General features: G+C 37.7%; 1 protein-coding gene across 1 annotated transcript in view; it reads right to left on the reverse strand.

Annotated features, from left to right (window-relative positions):
- Window positions 1-3,204: 3,204 nt before the first annotated feature.
- LOC135214076 (mucin-3B-like) overlaps window positions 3,205-25,697 on the reverse strand; it is a 94,746-nt gene continuing 72,253 nt past the window's right edge. The window contains 3 exon segments of the mRNA XM_064248188.1: window positions 3,205-6,215; window positions 6,217-7,914; window positions 8,342-8,538. Of these exon segments, the coding sequence (XP_064104258.1) occupies window positions 3,503-6,215; window positions 6,217-7,914; window positions 8,342-8,538 (4,608 nt within the window). The 3' untranslated portion in view covers window positions 3,205-3,502.

Here is a 25,697-nt window from a genome sequence, read left to right on the forward strand (position 1 = left end):
TATATATATATATATAAAGCCAGAGACACTTTCCCCTACAAATTCGATTCTAACAATCAGTAACTAATAACCGTCCTAATCTCAACCAATCTCCAATCTCAACCAAGTCCCAATCACATCCCTGATTGGGGGAAAATAATGGCACGAGTTGAAGACATCATCTTGAGTGAAAAATAAAATAAAATAAAAATAAATATACACAACATTTTGCTATTGTCTAATATCCGGGCATTAAGTGAAATAAATAGTCGCTAATGTTCAATAAGCGTCCCCTGGACCCATACAAAGTCGAAAAATTATGCAAAGTGCGGAGTCTAATAATTTCTTTTTTCTTTTTTTATATCGTTTTACTCTCTTAGAAGAAAGAGGAGGGGGAAAGAAACGATTCCAAATAAACGGTAAATTTTAAAGTTGTACGCTTCTTCTTTTTTCGTCATCGTTTGAAAGCGTTGTATATAATGACTTTATGGGTGATTATACACACACACACACACACACACACACACACACACACACACACACACACACATATATATATATATATATATATATATATTATATATATATATATATACTATATATATAATATATATATATATATATATATAGATATATAATAAATATACGGTGTTTTAATTGGCCTTTTATACTCGAGACGTATCCTGTTTTAACAGACGAATTAATTTATATGCAATTGCCTGGGAAGGAGCGAGAGTAATTTACAAAGATAATAACCTAAATAGACGCAGAGTAGTTGGAGGGGCTCTTATTAATCTTTTAAACGTGCTTGATTTTAACAAATCATTTACCCAAGAGGATACATTTTTAAATCATTTGGTTCTCAAAACTGTAAATATTAGTACAGACGTTGTTTGCACCACGCCTACTGCCCAGGTTGTCTCTCTTTCTCCTGCCCAGGCATTGGAAGGAAGAACCCCCATTGCAGGTGCCGATGCAGAAGTTTTGGACGAGTTAACATCCAAACACACAGAGGAGGTAGTTCAACCACGTCGATCGGCTCGTCTTTTGGCCAGATATTTGAACGAGGGAATAACATGACTGAGATAGTTTGTTGTTGTTGTTATCTCCCTTGGAGACGGTTCCAGAGTTCGCCTGTCCTTCGGAACTTTTTGTATTTTTTAAAATGAAAAATCAGTACGGCTAATGAGGTCTACTGATCAAGTAGACGAAAGCTCCCGTCTTTTATGTATTTTTCATACACATTTTACATAAGTGTGGATTTTTATTGCTTCAAGATTTTCCAGTCAGGTTTGGTGATTTATATATATATATATATATATATATATATATATATATATATATATATATATACATATATACATACATATACATATATATGTATATGTATATATATATATATATATATATATATATATATATATATATATATATGTATATACATACATACAGAGAGAGAGAGAGAGAAGAGAGAGAGAGAGAGATAGAGAGAGAGAGGGAGTGAACCGTAAAATAAAATACCAGCAACCGGTCCGAGGCTGCTTTGCCATCCTTCCTTGACACCTAATATTCGGGAAATTGATGACGGCAAATAAATAGAGTATTGGCTATATTTCTCTCTCTGTATTGGCCCGTTGCATAAGGATGAGCCCCATAAACCGAATATTATTTTGGGGGGAGGCTTATAGTATGACGCCCGGCCCGCATATGGGGGGAAAGCAGCAGACCCCCTAACACCCCCCCCCCCCCTCCCCCCCCCCCCCTCCCCTCCAAAACCAAGCACCCAGACCCCCCTCTTTTGGCATTCTAAGATTTCGGTCGGGAAGGGTGAGTAATGCTTCTCGTGAATTTCCAATGACTTCCTTTAATGTTTTATGCGGGAAAGGCGGCGTGGGGGGGGGGGGGCGGTGGAGGGGCGGGAGGGAGGGGAGGGGTTTGGGGGGGGTTACGTACCGGGCGCGTTGCATGCGGTTATAGACATCATGAATAGATTGTGACGCACGTTTCGTCGGTGTTGTCATGACGCATTGCTACAGCACAAATACATTTAAGTTACACGTATAAAATTAAATTTTTGCTTGACATGTAAATATTATATATATATGTGTGTGTGTGTGTGTGTGTGTCTGTGTGTGTGTGTGTTGTGCGTGTGTGTGGGGTGTGTATATATTGACTTGTTAAGTGACACTGATTGACTTTGGGCAAACATCGCAATGGCTTTGACCAGAGTTCCTGATTCATTAGCTGATACTGTAATGAATATCCAGACCTTTAACTGTATATGTGGACAGACTTTTACAAGATGTCTGTGAGTCCTTTGCACATTCTACACATTTTCTGTAGAGAGAGAGAGAGAGAGAGAGAGAGAGAGAGAGAGAGAGAGAGAATAACTGTACCAGATCTTTCGTGCTCAAATTCTCTGGTACCCCGTAGGAGGGTGCCAAAGACTTTGAGCACGAAATTGAGAGTAAAATGTTAGAAAGATGTAAAAGGAGGAAAACCTCTAAGCAGTTGCACTACGAAACAACTGTTAGGAGCGGTGTGAAGCAAGATGGAAGAAAGAGAATATGATGGAAGCAAAGTAAAAGGAATGAAAGGGGTTGCAGCTAGGGCCCGAAGAGACGCTTCGAAGAACCTTTAAGTAATGCCTACAGTGCACCGCGTGAAGTGTACTGACGGCTTCACTGACGGCACTAACCCCCTACGCAGCCAACAGCAAATAAACGTGAACGCTTAAACTGAAAGACAAGTGAAGATCAAACTAAATAACGTCTTACACACAAACAGTAAGAGAGACATTACCTCATACTACACATAAACCCGATAACTACGTTGCGATGAAGTCCTTGGAAAACCTGGCATTAAACTTAATGGCTGCCCAGCATACATCAGCAAATTCGAGGACAAATGGTTCCATGACTTTCGAGAACTGGCCAAATTTCAAGATAGTCAAGGAATCAATTGTCTGTTCCCTTCCATTTCGACTGACGTATAAATGGGCGACATTTTTCTTGGGTGCAGCGACCCTTGGAATGCAAACTTATGACTAGTGTCATCGTTACGACAAGAATTATTATATAAAAATGTCGCCAAAAACGAGCAACCCACTTTCCTGGAATCGAGAGGCGTCTCCTAGGTATTCGCTCAAGTATAATTTGAATTCAGTATACTCTACATACCTCGTTTCATTGACTCAAAAGACCTTGGGAACATCAACACAACTAATCTGTAATATCATTTATTAAAAGACAATATCTTACAAAAAAGAGTGGAAATAAAAAGAACTCACAATAAGGATGAAGATAGAATCAGCAAAGTACTGCTAGCTAGGGTATAAAATCTTTCTAGTGCAACGGAAGTTCACCAACTGGCACAGTATTTCAACACGGCTGATTAGTTGCCAACAAAGAGGAACATCTGTAATATACAATCGTCTTTCTTCTCTATACGTACTTACAAAACAGGGGATAAGAGAAGAAGACAAGAATTTCATTCATAATTACAAAACTATTGCCTATGGCCGCTAGAGAGATCTGGATCTGGATCGAGACGGGGTCGAGTCTCGTCTCCTGGTCCCCCTGGAGGAGCTGGAAGGCTGCGACTGAGATTTGGCTGCGTTGCTGAAGGCCGAGTTGACCTGCGCAAGGGCTGATAAAGCCTCCAGTTCCAGATCCGTAAGGGGCTCGTGGCCTGCTCCCTGTTTGACGATGAGGTTGCCTGTATTCCGCGAAGGAAATGAAGACGAAGAACGCGACCGAGAATTAACCCTGGATCTAGATGAAGATGAAGATGAAGATGAGGATGATGATGAGAGAGAAGAGGAAGCTTGACTTATACTCTTTTCACTCCCTAGGTTTGATGAAACACTGGATTCAATGCTCGTTCCCACGACTCTTAGCTGACCGGACGGCTTTTCCAAAGGCTGGCTTGAATGCCTCGATGACTGACTAGCCTGTTTTGCTAGTGATGTTGAAGCAGCTTGAACAGAAGATGAAACTTTAGAAGAGTCAGAAGAAGGAACTGAAGAATCTAGGTTCTTTGAGCTGGCCGAGTTTTCTGACACAGGAGTAATTTTCTTGACTATTCTTCTCCTGCTGTTATTCACTGAACTGGTAAATTTTGTGTTTCCTCTATGACGACTACTTGATGCCACAGACTGAGAAGAAATAGAAGCGCTACCTGAAGATTGTGATAATGCACTATTTTCTGACACTTCTACTTGTTCATTAACTACCCTTCTATCATTACTTCTTAAACCATGAAGAGGTGATATGGTTGTAGCAATTGGCTCAGCTGTTGTTGATAAAGACGTTTGGGTTACTGGCCTAGAAACCCTGCGGGAGCTCGTTCTAGATATGAACTGTGATGACTGTGTTGTTGTAACTGGGGTGGGAGTTGTGGTAATACGGGCTCGAGAGCCTCCTCTCCTTTGATTGTTGAATGAATTTTGTGGTTTAGAAGTCTGCTGAACGGTTGCTTCAGTTGTTGAAACCTGTTGAACACTGTTCTTTTTTGCTCCATTTGGAATAACACGGAATGCAAGTAAATTAGCATTGGCAAATCCTGGGCTAAATCTTTCTAGGGCATCTAGAGCTCGCTGCCTCTTCTTTTCTTCCTCTTCATTTGTCTCCTTCTGAATTTCTGCTTTTGTTGTTGATTCAGTAGGTTCATGACTTTTGCGTGACCCAGGACGACCATTAACAATTATTTTCTTTTTTATTACCTTCCTGGATTCTGTGTTCTGAGTAGTTTCATGCAAAGTTTCTGAACTGGTTCCTGCATCAGATCTTGAAAAACCTTGAGCAGAACCTGTTTGCCTCAAAAGATTAGCATTGCTAGTAATGGGTTGCCTTCTAGGTATAGCACTTGTTGCAAAAGATGTAGTGGTTAGCTGCCTGCTTGCTGGAGTTGTTGGGCGTGAGGTCACAGATTGTGACCTGGTTACTGTTTCTGAATTACTGTACTGGGATGTCACAGAAGATTCAGTTGTAAAAGTAGATGGTGCACCATAACTACTTTGTGTCTGTCCTGACCTGTTTTGCTGTGAAGACAGTAAATTATTTGACGAACCCTGTGAACCAAATGCCCTTCCTCTGCTAGTAGACTGAACTAAAGCTTGCGTTACAGGTTTGAAAGTGGTGGCTGTAACGGATGCTGACTGTTTACTAATATCATGTGAGACAATGCTGTTTTGCTTAGGTAGTTCAACACCACTTACTGTCCTGTGGGAAATTTCTGATGTTGAAACTCTGGTATTATCAAATGAAGTGCTCACACTATCCTCTTGGACAGCTGTACCTGATGAATCATTTCCATCATCATTCTGGTTTACTGAGGATGTCTGGATACCATTACTTGTATTTCCATTTTGAGATCTTGACCGACTTCTAGATACACTGTTTCTAGCAAGAGTGTTTTGATTCTGTATAGGCTGCCACTGAGGATTATGAAAACCTGCAGATTGCAGAAGATATGTACTGGGCTGGAATTTCCTTGATCCCCTGTTGCTGGTTACAGGCCTTGGTGTTCTATCCTCAAAAATGGGTTGTGATATCCCTCTAGGTGATCCTCTGTTACTTGTTACAGCATTCAAAGCTGTCTTTTCTTCTGTAAATTCAACAGATTGAGATGGTATTCCTCTAACAGACCCTCTGTCAACATTTGCAGTGCTAGATGTCTGTACCACTGCTTCCGAGGACCTTTCAGTCCCTGTTGTAGTTATCTGAGTTCTTAATCCTCTTGATGATGATATCTGATTGCCTCTGTTTCTCTGAGATGATATTCTAGAAGTTGTAGATCCTCTGAACGAAGAATTCTGAACTGATATTGTCTGAGAATGGCCTCCATGGGACTCATTTTGTGTTCCCTTCAATTCATTTTGTGAATGTATTCCAAAATGTTCGCTATTTACGCTCAAAGGAGTGTTTTGCTCACTTGTTGATACAGATAAACTCGGGATTGTGGGGGTCTGAACGGAAATGGAATGACCTAAGGGGGACGGTGTCACAGATCCCAGACTGTTACTTATTCCAGATGATACTGGCAATACTCCCGTGTGAAGTCCATCCGTACTTTGGTCAAATCTGGTGGTAGCTCTATTATTATTTGAAAACGAATTGAAACTATTAACATTTCCAGTGTTTACAGAAGCTGTGCTATGGACACTACTAATTCTGCTTGAGACCTGGTCATTAGATGGCTCTTGAATTGGTCTCCTCTGTACAGTAACTTTACGAGCTGATCCCCCTATTGGGTAAGCTTCCAACATTCTGCAGACTAGGAGGTTGTATGTTATTACTTTCAAAACTAGCCCTTGATGATTCAAAAGGAATTTCTGTTACTACAGTTGTGGGAAATCTGTCACCCTCTTCAAAATATTCAGTAGTTGTTGGAAATGAGCTTAAAGTAGACAGCTGCTGATTAGCAAAATCATCATCCGGTTGGTTTTGTACTGCGACACGATTACGACTAATCCCCGATGAAAATCCAGGTATCTGAAGGGGTCTCGATGTGCCTGGAGCAGCATGAGTAATAGGTGGGGGAGTAAACTGCTGACTAAGTGATGGCACAGGTATTTGTGTTGTAGTAATGGGCTGAGGTGCTTGGCTAACTGACTGGTGTGTGGTAATGATTGGCTGAGAGGTTATTCCTCCATCATTTCCAATATTCTGTGAGAAAGAAAATGACTGGGACCTCTGATCACCGGACTGTGATGCCTGATGTGAAAAACTCTGGGTGGAATGAGCTCTAGCACGGGATGCAAACGTTGAAATCTGACCCCTACCAGCTGAGGATGCAGAGGTTCCCGTACTTGTTCCGGTGTTTGCATGTGACGCCGCCTCAAGGGTATGGCTATTTGAAAATCTACTTGTATCCTGTTGTGAAGAGGCATGACTATTTGAAAATCTATTTGCATCCTGTTGTGAAGAGCTTCCAACTGAATTTCCACCGACTCCTACTGTATTTACAGGCTCTCTATTTCTTTGTGGAATGGGTTTGAATGACACAGATGATTCTGTAGAAGTGAAGCTGTTTCCCCTGTTGGTAACTGCTATGGAATTCAGTCCACTGTTCACCGACAAACCTTGATTTGCAGAAGTGACTCCTGAATGGGCAAATTCTTCATTTGTTGTAAAACTTGTGTGAGGGGTGGTCGACACAATGGAATGAACTAAAGGTGGTGTGCCGGTGGAACTTACTGTGCTAGGGAATGAAGAACTAGTGAGTGTTGGTGCTTGGGTGGAGGATCCAGCATTTGAAAACCCTGAAGAACCATGTGCTGAAACGTTAATTCTGGATGTCCTGGTATTTCCACGGGCAGGATTTACAGAGCCATCACTCCTTGCGGGCTGTGAGAGGGCATTCTGGTGCTGTATAGATTGTGTTGATATGATCTGCGATCCAGGGGGAATAACAAATTCAGGTCTCTCCGAATGCTCAGAAAGATCATTCGATACGAAGTCCCCAACCGGTGGGGCTGCTGTTGAAGATGGCTGAAAGCGACCAGCAAAGGTTGTCGTCGTTCCTGCATTGTCAGCAGATGGAGGAACAGCTACGGCTGGGGCACCAATAGCGAGAATGGAATCCGCGTGGACCGGCGTCAAACCTTCTTGCACAGATAATCCTACAGTAGAATCATCAAAACTCTCCAGCACAAAGGAAGAATCATCGAAGGATTCTTTGAGGAATGGGGTTTCGGTGGCACCGCTGGCGGCATTTGTCAGAGATGCGCTCTGCGTTACTTGTACGTTAGTCTTGAAGTTCCCTTGTGAGCGGTCCTTCAGATTAACAGGGCGCTTTTTCTTGTTAGGCCTGTGACCAATGGCTTTGTTGAGGTCGTACAGCGTGTGGGCTTTGTGACATGGGTAAGCCTGGGCCTCGTTGATGCAGGTGCGAGAGTCCTGGCTGAAACGGGTCTGATTCGGACAAAAGAAGCTGGAAAGAGAGAAGAAAATGCATTAACATTGACACAAGTACTTTAGAGAATCTATCAAACAGAATCTTTCCATTGCAAAATTATCTTTTAAATTTCTTCATACTCAACAACATAGGAGAAAATTTCCTGTACAGGAAGACACAGTCACAGTAAGGGTTTATTTTGGAAAGATACTATTAAAAGAATGATTCAAATGACTTTCGGACAAACCAAAATATTAGAAGACCTCATTATACATACATTTTCCTTAAATAAAAAGAAATTAGGCACTTTAACTGCACAGAAAAAACTAAAAAAAAATGTAAACAAAACATAAGTCTAGGTGGAAAAATCATTACCATCATAGATTCAAAATACAGATAGAATTCCACTACCAAGCTATCTCCACGCTAAACCGGCAGCTATGCCTGACGTCCTCTCCATTACCTGAACTGGAAAGTATCGAGGATCCTCCCAGTCACCGTCTTGACTGGCATGCAGATGTGGAAGACTTGGCACTGTTGGCCCTGGTCGGCATAATACCCATATTCACGACCGTCACAGCTGAAATTGTGGTGTAACTCCCCTACTACTCTTTCGGCGTCGGCAGCGTAGTCGAAGGCCTTGGGTCTGGTGGGGTTGAGCTGCAATGCAAATTAATCAGGGTAAGTGTCATGTGCAATGCAATTGAATCAGGATAAACATATTGAACAATTAATCGAACTGGGATAACATCATGTTCAGTACAGATAATCAGGATAAATGTCATTTGCAAAGCAAATTAATCAGGATAAATGTCATGTGCAATGCAAATTAATCAGGATGAATGCCATGTGCAATACAAATAAATCAATACAATTAATAGGCTAGAGGGCTGCAATTTGTTATGCCTGATGACTGGAGGGTGGATGATCAACGTACCAATATGCAGCCCTCTAGCCTCAGTGGTTTTTAAGATCTGAGGGCGGGAAGAAAAAAAGTGCGGACGAACAGACATAAAAAACTATTGAAAAAAGCCATTTCAATAGATTTTTTTTTTTTACAGAAAAGCATTAAAAATAGTCTTATTATTAGGAAAAGGTACAGTCTCTCTCTCTCTCTCTCTCTCTCTCTCTCTCTCTCGTAATTATTTCAGTAGCTCCCCTCTGTCCTTCTTTCCACTCATATGTATAAAGATAGCAAGCACAAATGATTATTATTAGAATATTTTTTTTTATCAGACCATTGACCTCATTATCAGCTCTCACAGGGCTGGCAGCGAACATAAAATTAACTCTCTCTCTCTCTCTCTCTCTCTCTCTCTCTCTCTCTCTCTCTCTCTCTCTCTCTCCTGTCCATGTTTACGCTGCGTATGATTATACTGCCGCGATTATGATAATGAGACGTGAAACTTCAGAAAACAGGTTAATTTGCGTCTCTCTCTTTTTCTCTCTCCTTTAGCTCGTGATGGTGACGAGGAGCGGTGATGATAATGACACCCGTAGATGGTGAGAACAATGGTGGTTGTATAATGTAGTGGAGGAGGAGAGAGAGAGAGAGAGAGAGAGAGAGAGAGAGAGAGTGGGGAAAGGGCGTTGGAAACCTATACTAGCAAAGCGATCGATACTTTAATTTTGGCACTTTTTTGGAGATTATTTGTCGAAGAGTAGTCAATTATATAATATGATATATATATATATATATATATCTAATATAATATATATATAATATATATATATATATATATATCATATAATATATATTATATACATATTATATATATATATATATATTATATATATATATATATATATTATATATGATATATATATAGATATATATATATTATATAATATATATATTATATTATAATATATATATATATTATATATATATATTATATATATATACTATATATATATATATATAATTATAAGATAATATATATATATATATTATATACTAATATATATCAGATATATAGATATATATATATATATAGATATATATATTATATATATATATATGAATAAAATATATATATATAATATATATATATAGAATATATATATTTTTTTTAAGAGATTATATAAAATATATATATATATATAATATATATATATATATATATAATATATATACTATATAATAGATATATATATTATGATATATATATTATATATATATATATATTATTATCTATATATATATATATATATATATTATATATATATATATCTTATCTAAGAAAGATAGATTTCGTATTATTGAATAAAATAATCCACCATTATCATAACAAAAATAAAACCTTTCCAAGCTATATATATTATCTACTTAAAGATAGATTGGTATTGAAAAAAATAATCGCCATTAGCATAACGAAGATAAAACCTTTCCAAACCCTATATATATTATCTACAGAAAGATAGATTGGTATTGAATAAAATAATCGCCATTAACATAACAAAGATAAAACCTTTCCAAACCCTATATATATTATCTACAGAAAGATAGATTTGGTATTGAATAAAATAATCACCATTAACATAACAAAAATAAAACCTTTCCAAACTATATATATTATCTACAGAAAGATAGATTGGTATTGAATAAAATAATCCCCATTAACATAACAAAGATAAAACCTTTCCAAACCCTATATATATATTATCTACAGAAAGATAGATTTGGTATTGAATAAAATAATCACCATTATCATAACAAAAATAAAATATTTCCAAACCCTATATATATTATCTACAGAAAGATTTGGTATTGAATAAAATAACCACCATTAACATAACAAAAATAAAATATTTCCAAACCCTATATATATTATCTACAGAAAGATAGATTTGGTATTGAATAAAATAATCACTATTAATATGACAAAGATAAAACCTTTCCAAACCCTATATATATTATCTACAGAAAGATAGATTTGGTATTGAATAAAATAATCACCATTATCATAACAAAAATAAAATATTTCCAAACCCTATATATATTATCTACAGAAAGATTTGGTATTGAATAAAATAATCGCTCTTAACATAACCAAAATAAAACCTCTCCAAACCCATACAAGTTTCCGAGACTCATACAGCGAACGAAGACACCACGCTTCGTGTCGGACTAAACAAACAGTCATTATCCTCAACAAAAGCGGGTCTCGCCCGGCACCAAGGCGGATCGCTCCGGAGTCAAGTGAAAAAAACAAAAATCTCTCCTCAGACCGATTGCGTGTCGAGTCGCCCCCCACCCCTTCGAAAACGGTATCACCGAGTCTTTGTAGTCTTAGGGACAGTGTTGCTAATGGGTCTTTGTGAACCCTGAAAATTGCATTGTTAATGAGTCCTCAGCAGCAGCACCGCTACCACCGTGGAATTGCCAGAGCCGCTTTCTATGAGGTTGGACGTTTTCTTGTTCTATTTCCATATTGATTGGGTGGTTACAGAGATTCTCTCTCTCTCTTCTCTCTCTCTCTCTTGGTTAATGGTTAGGCGACTTCAGTGGGTCGCCAACAAGGAGGGTAAAGTAAGTAAGGGCACTGGGCTAGCAATCTCATCCCAAAAAGGATTTGCTAATAACCAGAAGGCTTGTACCCCCTAGAGTACATACACACACACATATATATATATGTATATATATATATTATATATATATATATATATATATATATATATATATATTTATATATATATATATATATATATATATATATATATATATATATATATATATATATATATATATATATATATATATTAGATTCATTCAATCTCACATAACCACAGGTAAAAATTAAGAGACTTGGTGTAGTGCCTACACCCAGTCTCTTATTGTTCACCTTTGGTAATGTGATATATATATATATATATATTATTAGATATATATATGTGTGTGTGTGTGTGTGGGTGTTGTGTGTGTGTGTGTGTATAAACAGAAACAGCGTTCCACGTCCACCATTATATACATATCATGAATAATCGTAATACAGGAACATCTCTTAATTGACAGCCGAACAACCTTTTCCAACTATCTGTAGCATACCCTCGTCGTACAGTTAATCCATCCAGACGTTAAACGACATTCAGTAAACTAATTGGATCCCTCGTCGATTACCTAAAACCTTTACAGTTCAGAACCTGCGTTTTCTAGCTGCAGGTTTCGTAGCTCAGGAAAAAAAAACAAGAAATAATTTATTTCTCCCCTAACAGGATCTATACACACCGTGCATTCAATTATTCGAAGCTGCACTATTCCGAGAACTGTAACCGGATCCTCTGTCCCTGCGACAGAATATGAGAGCAAGGAGTTGCAAGTTACAAGGAGTTACAAGGATTAGGATGTCTCAAAGACTTGTCAGTCCATGCTAAGAGGAGACATCGTGTGCTCACTTATCTGTAGGAGCAGGTTTTACTGTTCATTCACAGTGTCCTAATGATTTGAAGAGAGAGAGAGAGAGACAAGAGAAGAGAGAGACTTGAGAGAGAGGAAGATAGTTACAAGGAGTTATTTTTTTTTTTTTTTTTTTTTTTTTTTTGGAATGTCTTACAAGTAGTTACAAGGATTAGGATGTCTCAAAGACTTATTAGTCCATCCTAAGAGGAGACATCGTGTGCTCACTTATGTGTAGGAGTAGGTTTTACTGTTCATTCAGTGTCCTAATGATTTGAGAGAGAGAGAGAGAGAGAGAGAGAGAGGTGAGTTACAAGTAGTTATAAGGATTAGGATGTCTCAAAGGCTTGTTACTCCATCCTAAGAAGAGAGAGATATCGTGTCCTCACTTATCTGTAGGAGCAGGTATTACTATTCATTCACAGTATCCTAATGATTTTGTCTAGCTTTCTTTTAAACTCTTCCACATTGTTGCTGTTTACAACTTCTGGTGGCAGTTTATTCCATGTGTCACATATATTGTATGTAAGGAATAAAAGTCGAATAATGAGTGACCCAAGAATGAATAGAATTCTCTCTCTCTCTCTCTCTCTCTCTCTCCTCAACATCCTACGAATCCTGCCGAGCTACTGATGCATTCCGCCCCTACCTTCACCCCCACCCCCACCCTCAGTCTCAGTCTCCAAGTCGCTTTGCCTTCGGCAAATATTGTATCGGCGAACCTCACGAAATCGCAAACATTTGACAATGGACCACGTTGTATAATCACCTGCGGTTGACTTTCATGACATGTGGGGGGCGGGGCAGGGAGAGGAGCGACTCGGGCAAGTTATCTCAAGATATTGGGGCTTTATGGTAATGCGCTCTTTGGCAACAGTCTGGTTCGGTTGCCAGACATGGTTTTATTTATTTTTTTTATCTTCGCTACCTTTACATTCTGTTGTTCCAATGTTTATTTTTTCCTTTTGATTTATTTTCTTTATTTTTTCTCTTACGCGATTTCTGTTCAAGGAAGTCTGTTTTACGAGTTAATGGCGTATAAGGGTTTTGAATGACAGGAATAATATTGTTAATGATAGTCCGACCAAATTAGTTTTTCTGTCAATCTTATAAAAACCTATATAAACATATTCGCTGTAAATGACATAAGTGTGTTCTGTGAAGAGTAATATATATATATATATATATATATATATATATATATATATATATATATATATATATATATATATATATATATATATATATATATATATATCTTCTTCTTCTTCTTCTTCCCAGCTTGTTCCCATTTTTATATGGGGTGGGTCGCCGTTTCGGATGAGCCGTTTCCATCTATTTCTATCTTGTGCTTCTGCCTCATCATTCCCTTCTCATTTAAATCTCCTCTCACACAGTCCTTCCATCTCTTTCTTGGTCTCCCTCTTTTCTTCTTCTTGCACCTCCACTCCCATAGTATGTCTCCCAGCGTGGTCCTCATCTCTCCTCAACAGGTGTCCATACCATCTCAGCCTCCCCTCCTGCACTTTCTTTGATACTTCCACCACCTTAGTTGACCCCCTTATGTAGTCATTTCTGATCCTATCCCACTCTTGTTACCCCAGACATCCACCTAAGCATTCTCATTTCTGCCACATCCATCTTCTTCTGCTCTGCTTTTCTCATGCTTGCTGTTTCCGTACCATACAGCATTGCTGTTCTTACCACCGTTCCCTTGTGAAATTTTCCTTTTAACCTAAGCGGCACTTCTTTGTCACAAAGAACTCCCGAGGCCGCTCTCCAGTTGTTCCAGCCTGCCTGTACCCGATGTTTTTTTACTTCTTCTTCCATACTTCCTCCAGCGTTAACAAAAGATCCCAAATACGTAAACTTATCAACTCTCCTTATTTGCTCTCCACCAAGCTGAATACTTTCTCTATCTCCCCCTCAGTGGTGGTACACATATATTCTGTTTTGGACTTACTATTCTCATTCCTCTGTCCTCCAGTACTTGTCTCCATCTCTCCAATTTCACTTCCAGATCTTCCCTGCTCTGCACACAGAACAATATCATCCGCATACAATATGTTCCATGGTACTGTCTCCTTATTCCTCCTATTATAACATCCATCACTATGTTAAAGATAAATGGGCTCAGAGCCGACCCCGGTGGGTGTAATCCTACTCTCACCTCAAAACCTTCTGTCTCCCCAACACTGCTCCTCACTCTGGTAAATACATTCCGGTACATCTCTTGTATCAATCGCACATACTTCTCTGGCACCATCTTCTCCCTCAGGCTCCTCCATACCTCTTGTCTCGGGACTCGGTCATAAGCCTTTTCAAGGTCAATGAATACCATATGTAGGTCCCTTTGTCTTTCCCCGAATTTCTCCATTATTTGCCTCAGACAAAATATACCATCTGTTGTTACCCTATCCCTTCATAAATTACCCATCTGCTCCTTACCTATTTGTACTTCTTCTCTCAGTCTAGCATCTATCATCCTTTCCAGTATCTTCAAAGTGTGGGACATCAATTTAATGCCCCTATAATTACCACACTCTTGGACATCGCCTTTCCCTTAAAAAAAATTGGTATCAATATACATCCCCACGCCACTCATTTGGTATCTTTTCCTGTTCAAGGATCTTTATCATAAGATCGTACAGTATATCCACTCCTTCATCTCCTAATGCTTTCCATGCCTCCACTGGGATCATGTCTGGTCCGGTTGCCTTCCCATTCTTCATCTTCTTCAGTGCATTTAGTACCTCTTGCCTAGAAAACCTCATTACCATGCCAATGTTCACTTGCCCATCCTCTCTTATTAGTCTATTATTTTTCTTCATTTAACAACTGTTCGAAATATTCTTTCCATCTCTTCACAATGTCTTCCTCCTTCTAAGCACTACACCCTCTTGATCCTTTATTTGTTTGATATGTGTTATATCTTTGGTGCTCTTATTTCTAGCCTTTGATAGCTTGATCATCTTCTTTAATCTTCCTTTGTCCCCAGCTCATTATACACATCATCATACGACTTTGCTTTAGCATTGGGCTACCACCTTTTTCACCACCTTGTTTTTCTCTCTGTACCTATTTCTGTCTTCCACGGACTGTGACTCCTTCCCATCTTTTCTTTGCCTCCTTCTTATCTTTTACTACTTTCTCAATGTCTTCATCCCACACCCACTCTCCGTTTTCTTCCCATATGATACCAGATGTCTCTCCTAGCAGCTCCTTTCCATGCCTTCTTATTACTGCTTGCATTTCGTGCCCACATTCTTGAACATCTTTCATCCTATATCAATATCCTCCAAAACCCCTCCTCTTAAACTCTCTCTTCTTATCCCCTTCCTTCTGTAATTCATACCATTTAATTTTCCTTATCCCTTTAGCTTTGGTTTTCTTTCCTTTTCAACTTCAAGTCCCATACATAGCAACCTGTGTGGGGCGGGGGGGGCTACATGGTCGCCTGGAATAACTTTGCAGTTCTTGACCTCCACCAGATTTATCCTTTCATACAAGAAATAGTCTATCTGGGAGAATCCTTTCCCCACTCCTTATATGTTATTAGGTGTTCCCTTTTCCCTTTCAAAGAATGTGTTTTACTATGCCATGTCGAATGACACAGCAAAGTCACTACACTCTCTCCTTCTGGGTTTCTCTCCCCAATTCCATGGCCCCCATGCACCCGCCCAATCGCCTCATTTTCACTTCCGACATGGCCATTCAAATCTGCCCCAACTATCACCCTCTCAGCCTCTTTCAGTTCTTGCATTATTCCATCCATGTCTCTCCAGAAATTTCCCTTCTCTTCTTCTGTGCAACCAACTTGTGGTGCATATGCGCTTTATAATATTCAGAATCTCTCCTCCATAAAACATATCTTCAATCTGATGATACGGTCATTCTTTCTATGCACTTCTATTACCGAGTTCTTTAGTTCACCTAGACAGTACTATGCCAACTCCATTTCTACCTTGTTATTTGCTCACTATAATAGCTTATATCCATCTCCCAACTCTTTAGCTTTATTTATTTCCTTTCCACCGCGTTTCTTGCACACACACAACATCTACTTTCTTCTCTCATCAAGTCAGCCAATTCTCTACCTCTCCCAGTCATGGACCCAACATTTAGCTGACATACTCTGAACCCAATGTGAGCTCGCTTCTTTAGCTGCACCCGCTCCTGATGCAGTAGCCCTCGCCTTACCACAGAGTTAGGGCGATATGTCTGTGCGTCGTTTACGGAGTACGCCCTAGCATTACCTCTTCCATATTTCGGCTCATTCCATTTTGGTTTTGGCACAGATTTTTACAGCCGGATGCCCTTCCTGACACCAACCCTCCCTATTTATCGGGCTTGGGACCGGCACCCATAAGGACTTGGTTGCCCCCCCCCCCCCCCAGGTGGCTAGGTTATGTATATATATATATATATATATATATATATATATATATATATAGATATATATATATAGTATATATATATATATATATATATATATATATATATATATATTTATATATATATATATATATATATATATATATATATATATATATATATATATATTATATATATATATATATATATATATATATATATATAATATATATATATAGATATATATATATATATTATATATATATATATATGTATATATATGATATATATATATATATATATATATATATATATATATATATATATTTATATATATTATATATATATATATATATAATATATATATATATATATATATATATATATATATATATAGATGACGTTTCATGTACACATACAGAAATCACAACAAGCAAATTAATTATTATTAGCGCAACGCGTATATACGCCGCCGGCGTACCAGTGACGCCCCAAAAACCATATAAAAACTGATAGTTAATGCATCTGACCGCACCAGATCACCTGGTCAAATCCAATGCATTAAGAGAAATTAAAGAAAAGAGGGTGGAAAAAAAAAAAACCTTCGTTAAATAATAAGAGCTGAGAGAGAGAGAGAGAGAGAGAGAGAGAGACGAGAGAGGGAATACCACACCCGTCTGCTGGGATCGGACAGAGTCCAGAGGCGATGAAGACGACGGCCAAAAGCAATCCGAAGAGAGGGTCATCTTGGCTTGCATCGTGGGAACAGCGGGCGGGTCACAGCCGCTCCCCCTGGGAAAAGAGGTCAAGTCGGGTCACGTGGTAGGATCTGCCTGGCGCTTTCTTTTTAAGAAGGGGGGCGGAGAGGTTGCGAGGAGAGGTCACTTCGCTGTCGCTCGAGGTATCTGAAAAGATGGAGTGAAGATTAATGTTTTATCTCTCTTATATATATATATATATATATATATATATATATATATATATATATATATATATATATATATATATATATACCGTATACACACACACACACACACACACACACACACATATATATATATATATATATATATATATATATAATATATATATATATATATATATATACACGGGACACAAAACATGAAAATTATCATCTTCATTGCACGTGTGTGGTGGTGGTGGTGGTGTGGTGACCACCAGTGAATGCCAGACAAAGTTGGCATATGGGCTGCAAATTACATTAGTAAATATATATATAAAAAATCTATTGAACACTAGACAATTGTATTTTCAGATAAGAGACCAAAGACGTAAATCAGTGAGGCTGTGAATAATTTCGTAAATGTCACTTAAAAAAAAAAAAAAAAAAAAAAAAAAAAACATTCTTGCGCCGCTTTATAATAATAATAAAACACTACAGCAAGCAATCGGCAGGATATCAGCTCCCAGGAATCCTTCCAAATAATCTAACCCTTCTCTCCTTGATGCCCATATAAAGATAGTCCTCCACAGCCTATAGTATCCAACAGGAACTCTCCCATGCATATCAAAGTGTCTTGCATAATTACTCTATCACATTTACCAAGGAGGCTCATTCCCTTCCGATGTACAACAAGCAGGAGGCTTCATTGAAAATTTAAGGGCTTCACCTTGCCCTTGAACAACGGAAACTTCTCCGTCTAGACGAGTTTACTTTAAAGCCTTACACTGACGCCGCCAGCGTTGTCTATCAGCCCGAAACTAAGAGCGGAACGAAGCTCATTCTCCAGTCGGTTTTGAGAAAATGGTGGGATTAATTAATTCACCTGTACTAAACTAACAACGCCTTTTTTTTTTCGTTAAAATATCAAACCATAAATGATCCATTAATGCTGACTTCTGCCCACCTCAGGAATAACTTACGTCTAAAAAGTATTGCATATGGCAGCCTCCCTACCTTGTCCAGGATTCGAACCCATGCCTTTGGAGGTTGGATTTAGCGTGACAGTAGCTGGGTTGTTAAGGTTGCTGAAAACCTACGCAACCTAGCAGACGACTTGTTAAAGTCGCTGTCAACTAACGCAACCTAGCAGCTGACTTGCTAACATCACTGTCAACCTGCGGGGCATATTCCCAACCCCTAGAAGAGCGTAGGTTCGAATCCCGGTCAGGGCAGCGAGATTCATCGCTTATGATTTTACCCTCTGGTCTCCGAGTTTATCCCTAAATCCCGTGGACGAAAGACAACTCAATTTCCCCGGGGTACCGTATATTCAACATCGAATCTACCACATCAATTCGGTCGGGCCTCATCTGTAAGTCTAATGCATTGGTTGCCAAGGGATGTCGGCAATACCCGCGGGCAGGCGCGGATGGGCATGGGTACCCTCTACCCCCTCGCCCCCACAAGGAACTTCGGATTCATAATGTCTCTTTGTTGTTTTAGGTCCTCGGGAGAGATTCGGGAATTAATTCGACTCGATTATCTGGGGCAGGGGCGGGGGCGGGGGTGGGTTGCGGGGGGGAGGGGGACTGAGGGATGGAGAAAGTGGATACGTGAGACAGAAATAATGGCATATGTTATGTCTGGTATTTAATACACACAAATTAAATCCATTCTGAAGGGCTTGGACCATTTAATCAAACAGTTTAAACAGCAATGCGCCTCCCTGCCTTATATGTATGGTTTAGTCAAGGCACACAAAATCAATAACCCTATCAGACCAATCATGAGTTCAGTGGGCTCAGTTATGTATAATTTATCGAAATGGCTTGTAAAAATTCTTACACCTTTGGTAGGAAACATTTCCAACGCGAATGTTAAAAACAATGCTGATTTTATAAACAAATTGAATAGTTTAATTTTTTTATTTTGATTTTAATATGGTTAGTTTTGATGTTGTCTCTTTATTTACAAAACTGCCTGTAGATGATTTACTTGAATATTTGGAGGATGAATTTGAACGTCATGACATTCCCTTAACTGTAGCAAACCTTTAGTCTCATAAGGTTATGTATCAAAGACAATAAATTTTGTTTCAATGGGGAATTTTTTGTACAAAAGTTTGGCATGGCTATGGGTAATCCCTTATCTCCTGTCCTTAGCAATATTTACATGGAATTTTTTTTAGACAAAACCTTTACCAAGAATTTTGCCCCAAAATGTTATATGGTTTAGGTATGTGGATGATATTTTCTGTATTTGGCCAGTTCACGAAAATCTCCAGGAATTCCTTAATCTCAATAATTTAGTCCCTTCTATATATAATTTACTGTAGAGGAAGAAAGAAATTGTAATTTGAATTTTCTTGATGTAACTGTCCATAGAAATGATAGAAATTTCACCTTTTCAGTCTTTCGAAAATCAACTAATATTGCCTCTTTTGTTCATTACTACTCCAATCACCATTAAAACGTTAAATTCTCTGTTTTTTCTGGGATGTTCCTAAGGGCTTTACGTGTCTGTAGCCTGCAGTTTATTGACGCTGAAAAAAAAACTATTTTTGATATTGCATTGAAACTTAAACACCCAAGGACTTTTGTAGATGTGGCATGGAAAAGAGCAAGAAAAACATTTTATTTAACTAATGACAAACTTTAATTTAGTAAGCATTACATTCTAAACTTACCCTATGATGACAGGTTTTTAGATATTCCTAGAATTTTAAAGCTTTTTAACATAAATGTTGGTTTCAGTAATATTAATGACAAGAGTTTAGTAATAAAAAATTCTAAAGATCTTCCAGGCTGCATATATGGAATTCCTTGCAAAAAGTGCGATAAAGTCTTACGGACAAACCGGCAAATCTCTTTCACAACATCTCAAATGGCACCAATATTCTGTGAGAACAGGGCAAATATCGAATCCATTATTCATACATATGAGAGATTTAGATCATCCTATTAACTGGAGTCAAGCAAGAGCCTTAATCCCATGTGATGACAGTTAAAGGGAATATCATTGAATCTTGTTTCATCAAGTCAAATAATGGAAATGTTCTAAATTTAAGTCTTGATTTATTTAAACTTGATGCTTTCATAATGAAAAAAGTTGTAGATAGATATAAGCAACAAAATTAATATATTCAGTTTTTACATGTTTTGGACTGTACGGATACTTTGTAGTTTCGGTTAGGGTTAAATCTATGTTTAGGTTTGTGACCGTGTGATATCCGATAATCCTGGATTATCTCTTTAATTTTTACCCTTTTGACAATTAACCATCTGGTATTCTTGATCTTGTTGTGTACCTGAGGCCTTTCTCTCCAATTGTATTTCATTCGTTCCTTGACAATATCTTAGTAAAAACGAAAGCACTTGGATTTCTGACTATCATTTTCCTGTGGTATTCGCTTATTTAATGAGGTCACGTGCATCTACTGATTTTTTAAATATCTATATATATATATATATATATATATATATATATATATATATATATATATATATATCATTCGAGCTACGAATGTCCTTTAATATCTAATTCGCTCTTCCTCGGAATAGATATATTTTCATATATGTAAACCGAAGGGGAATTTATTTTTAGCTGATAATATCTTTGCTCTCGTGGGTTCGAACCACCGCCCAGTGGACAGGGACGAAATCGAGGACAAGTCAGTGATGTTAATCGGACTTGGCTAACAAGCTCGAATGACTTATATGAATCACGGTGATGTGATAATTATTCATATTCATATAAATAATGTATATATATATATATATATATATATATATATATATATATATATATATATATAATATATAAAAAAATATATATATAAAACCGTCTCAGTTTACAACGCCACGCTACCCCTCAGCACCTCATAGCTCTTCGCGTGGACATTCCTCAATATATATATTGCCATGACGGCCAATGTATACGATAATAAGCGGGTGTCCCGAACGATAATTCACGATTAAAAACGACGCTCATACCTGAAACTCTGAGGGAGGTCAAATTGCTCCGGGGGGATTCTGAGGTCGGACGAGGTCAAACGTGCCTGCTAATTTGCATGCCTATAGTAAGAGGACTGTGGTATATATTCGTGATTTCGTTTGGTAATTCATGTGGACTGTACAGCAAATAATAATAATAATAATAATAATAATAATAATAATAATAATAATAATAATAATAATAATATATTGGAAGGAGACCCTCTTTCAAACAAGCTGTATTGAAAGATATTGCTGCATCAGCTGCATTCAACTTGTAAATAGTCTTCTATATTTTTCTAATAATAGCTTTCTCTCTGCTACACAACTGCGAGTATTACGCCGATAATATCATCAGGAGGAGTCAATTTCAGGGATAATGGTTACAAATTTATTTATTTGTCACAGTAAATGAACAAATAGATCAAAATATAAGTCGATCTAGTGGCAAGCTAGTAGAATTATTGTTATTATTATTATTATTATTATTATTATTATTATTATATTATTATTATTATTATTTAAGAAATCCACAATAATGTAAATGTCAATTACTTGTGATATATATATATATATATATATATATATATATATATATATATATATATATATATATGTATATATATGTATATATATATATATATATATATATATATATATATATATATATATATTAGTCAGACTCATTCTCACTGCTTAATCTCTCTCTGTCTCTCTCTCTCTCTCTCTCTCCTCGCTCCAAATAAACTCGCTCCAAATAAACCTCTATTCCACATTTCGAATAATTTCACCAGCGCAGCGCTTGTGCTACTTGACAAGCCATGCTTGCAATTTGCATTTGTCATCATCATCGTCACCACCGTTGCTAACTAACCGCCTGATGACAGATTCGAACAGGACAAACAATCAAGTTCGCGCAGGAGCGCCCGCGCTCACGTTCGTTAGGATCAGCGCATTGATTGGCCATCTGCATAAATGCATTGCTCGACCATTTACCGTTGGGAGAGGGGAAAAAATATTGCAATTCGACGAAACGCCTGTATTTCAATGAATATGGCGATAATTTGGGCTGTCGGTCGCGTGTTTTTTTCTGCATATGTGTTGTTTTTGTGTGTGTTTTTTTTTTTATTGATGTAGTCGGTGGGTTTGTGTCTGTGTGTGTGTACTACATATAAGGACTATCTACAACGCTCAATAAAATATAGAAAGGACAGCAATAATAATAAAAGCTACTGTTACACAATAACACAATTTTCTAGTTTCAAAACTCTAAGTGGTACAACGTCAAAAACAAAAATGCATATTTTATATCAGTTCATTGATCTTAGCACTAGTGAAGACGAGCCGTTTTCTTTTAATGCCCATTGTAGAAAACGGATAATGTTTTGGGGAGACTAAAGAGAAGAACATCTCGACACTACTAACCCGATAAAAATTCGTATTATTATTGTTGTTATTATTATCATTATTATCATTATTACTATTATTATTACCTCTACCATCTCCTACCCAACATAAAGGCAAAGAACGTATCTGGGAAGGGAGAGAGAAGAGAGAGAGAGAGAGAGACAGACAGACAGACAGAGAGAGAGAGAGAGAGAGAGAGAGAGAGAGAGAGAGAGAGAGAGAGAGATGACCTGGGCATGTTAAATGAAAAATGCTCTATGCCTGTGTTGGGTATATATATAATAATATATATCTATTATATATATAATATATATAATATATTATTAATAATATTATATATATATATAATATAACATACAATAAATATATACATATGCAGTCTGCATGAAACACATGGCTCAGTAAATTTATCGTTATCACACGAGGAGGGTATAAACATATTTCATTTTGATTTTACAGGCAAACTCGTTTATATAATAACTCCATTATAAACCGTTGGCCATAGGACCTTCCGAATGACTGGTCGCCACTCATATTCACTTGAATGGAAAAAAAAAATAGTTTTGAATTGATATTTTCATGAATTTTAATAATGGATGAGCGACATGACTTGTATAGCATTGGTTGGTGGTCGGATATGTGTGTGTGTGTATGTACATCCTATACAATATATGTTATATATATATATATATATATATATATATATATATATATATATATATATATATAATATATATATATACAGGCAGTCCCCGGGTTTATCGACATACTTGGTTAGCAGTGATCCGGTTTTATGGCGCTTGTACCCCCCCCCCTAGGGCCAAAAATTCTGGCCATAATGGGTCTATTTCCAGACATCGGTGCCAATAATAGAGTTATGGCAATAATACAGACCTAACAGAGTTGCCATTAACTGGTTATCGGAGCATAAATGGGCCGATTTTCGGTTGTCTGCGATTTTTGCTTATCATCAAGGTGTCAGAATGGAACACCCATCCTTCACTCCCGCCGATAATTGGGGACCTCCTGGATATAATATATATATATAATATATATATATATATATATATATATATATATATATATATATATATACAATCTGTGTATATATGCATATGTCTGTATGGGGTGCATTTAAACCTCTTTTCACAGAGATTACAGAATTACCACTTCAGGGAAAATTCTCCACTGCACCAATAAAATCATCCCACACACTTTGAATGCTGAAATTCAAATCTCTCTCTCTCTCTCTCTCTCTCTTTCTTTACTAAATCTTTGAAAAGACAATGAGTATAGATTATACGATATTAACAGTTTAACAAGTCATGATAATGCTACATTTTAGTATAACAACGAGAAGAATAATATTTCGCAATAAAGCAAATAAAATTCTCTGCCAAAAGAATTTTGAAAAGAGATTGCCAGCATTACGGCGGTGGGGCGGGGGTTGAAGTGCTTGGGAGAGAGAGAGAGAGAGAGAGAGAGAAAGAGAGAGACGCTCATGAACGGTTTCTAACCCAGCTTCGTCCCACAGTAGTCGAGTAACAACCAGTTGTATAGTTCGCTACATACGTTAACAATCGTAAATCAGTTTTCCTTAAAAAAAAAAATAATAAAAGGCCCATGCTATTATTTGCATCCGGGACTCAAACTCGGGTTTCTCGATTGTGAGGTAAAGCCCAACAAAGAGAGTCAGAGAAAGAGAGCAAAGAAGAAGAAGAAGACGAAGAGGAAGAATAAAGATAGAAAGATAGAAAGAGAGAGAGAGAGAGAGAGAGAGAGAGAGATGGTGAAATATCCTATTTGAACTCCATTCCATTCGAAGGGCAAAATCTGACGTTTCGTAGAGCAGCTCGTGTTTGCCTATTTTCAAAAATAAAACCCAAAAATAGTTTTTGGTCTGGAAGCTTGCGTCAGTGCGTGGGTTGGGGGAGGGATTGGTTGTGGGGAGGGGGGAATTCTTACATATTATGGCTTGCGTTCGCTAACCTTTGTGCGCTCTTTACTTGCTGCCCCCAATAACAAAAGGGGGCATTCCCAAGCTCTCCTTCAACTTACAAAGGAGAAATCTGGCAAGTATTTCTGAGCATCATATTACGGGGATGTGATGAACTTCTATGCTAAATATATCGATACGTCGATCGTTTTTGCCTGAGTCTGCTAGCCCCCCTCCCCCCCCCCCCCCCCCAAAGAACAGGAGAGAGAGAAGATAGACTGAGAGATGGAGAGAGAGAGAGAGAGAGAGAGAAACTGAAAAAACTGTAAATTACCTTCGAAAAAAAAATCACGATCACGGTCCGTCAAAACACAGAGAAATACACAAAAAGCGATCGAATAACACACACATAAAAGGGATATTGTTCACGTACGTAATCACTCGTAATGACGTGGGAAGGAAACCAAGGTAATAGAAAAGAGGGAAATGAAGCATTGGGAAATGATGGAATAACTATCTATCTATTCATGTATCTATCTATCTGCTCTTTGAACTGCTCGTGAATCTTCTTTTTTTTTTTCAATCATCATGCAATTCGTCCCTCTCGCTGTTCGTTCCTTCTTTGTTTCGAGAACTCCTCTGCTCATTGCTAAGGCATAATTAATGAGATCCTGTCCCTTGAGGCATTAATTGCTGGGAGGAGGATCTCCTCCTTTTCCTCAACTTCTTTCCCCTCCTCCTCCTCCTCCTCCTTTTCTTCTTCCTCTTCCTCATTCCCCCTCCCACCTATATCACTTCCTCATCCCTTTA

The sequence above is a fragment of the Macrobrachium nipponense genome, chromosome 45 (genome assembly GCF_015104395.2).
Source record: "Macrobrachium nipponense isolate FS-2020 chromosome 45, ASM1510439v2, whole genome shotgun sequence".
NCBI classification, from domain to species: domain Eukaryota; kingdom Metazoa; phylum Arthropoda; class Malacostraca; order Decapoda; family Palaemonidae; genus Macrobrachium; species Macrobrachium nipponense.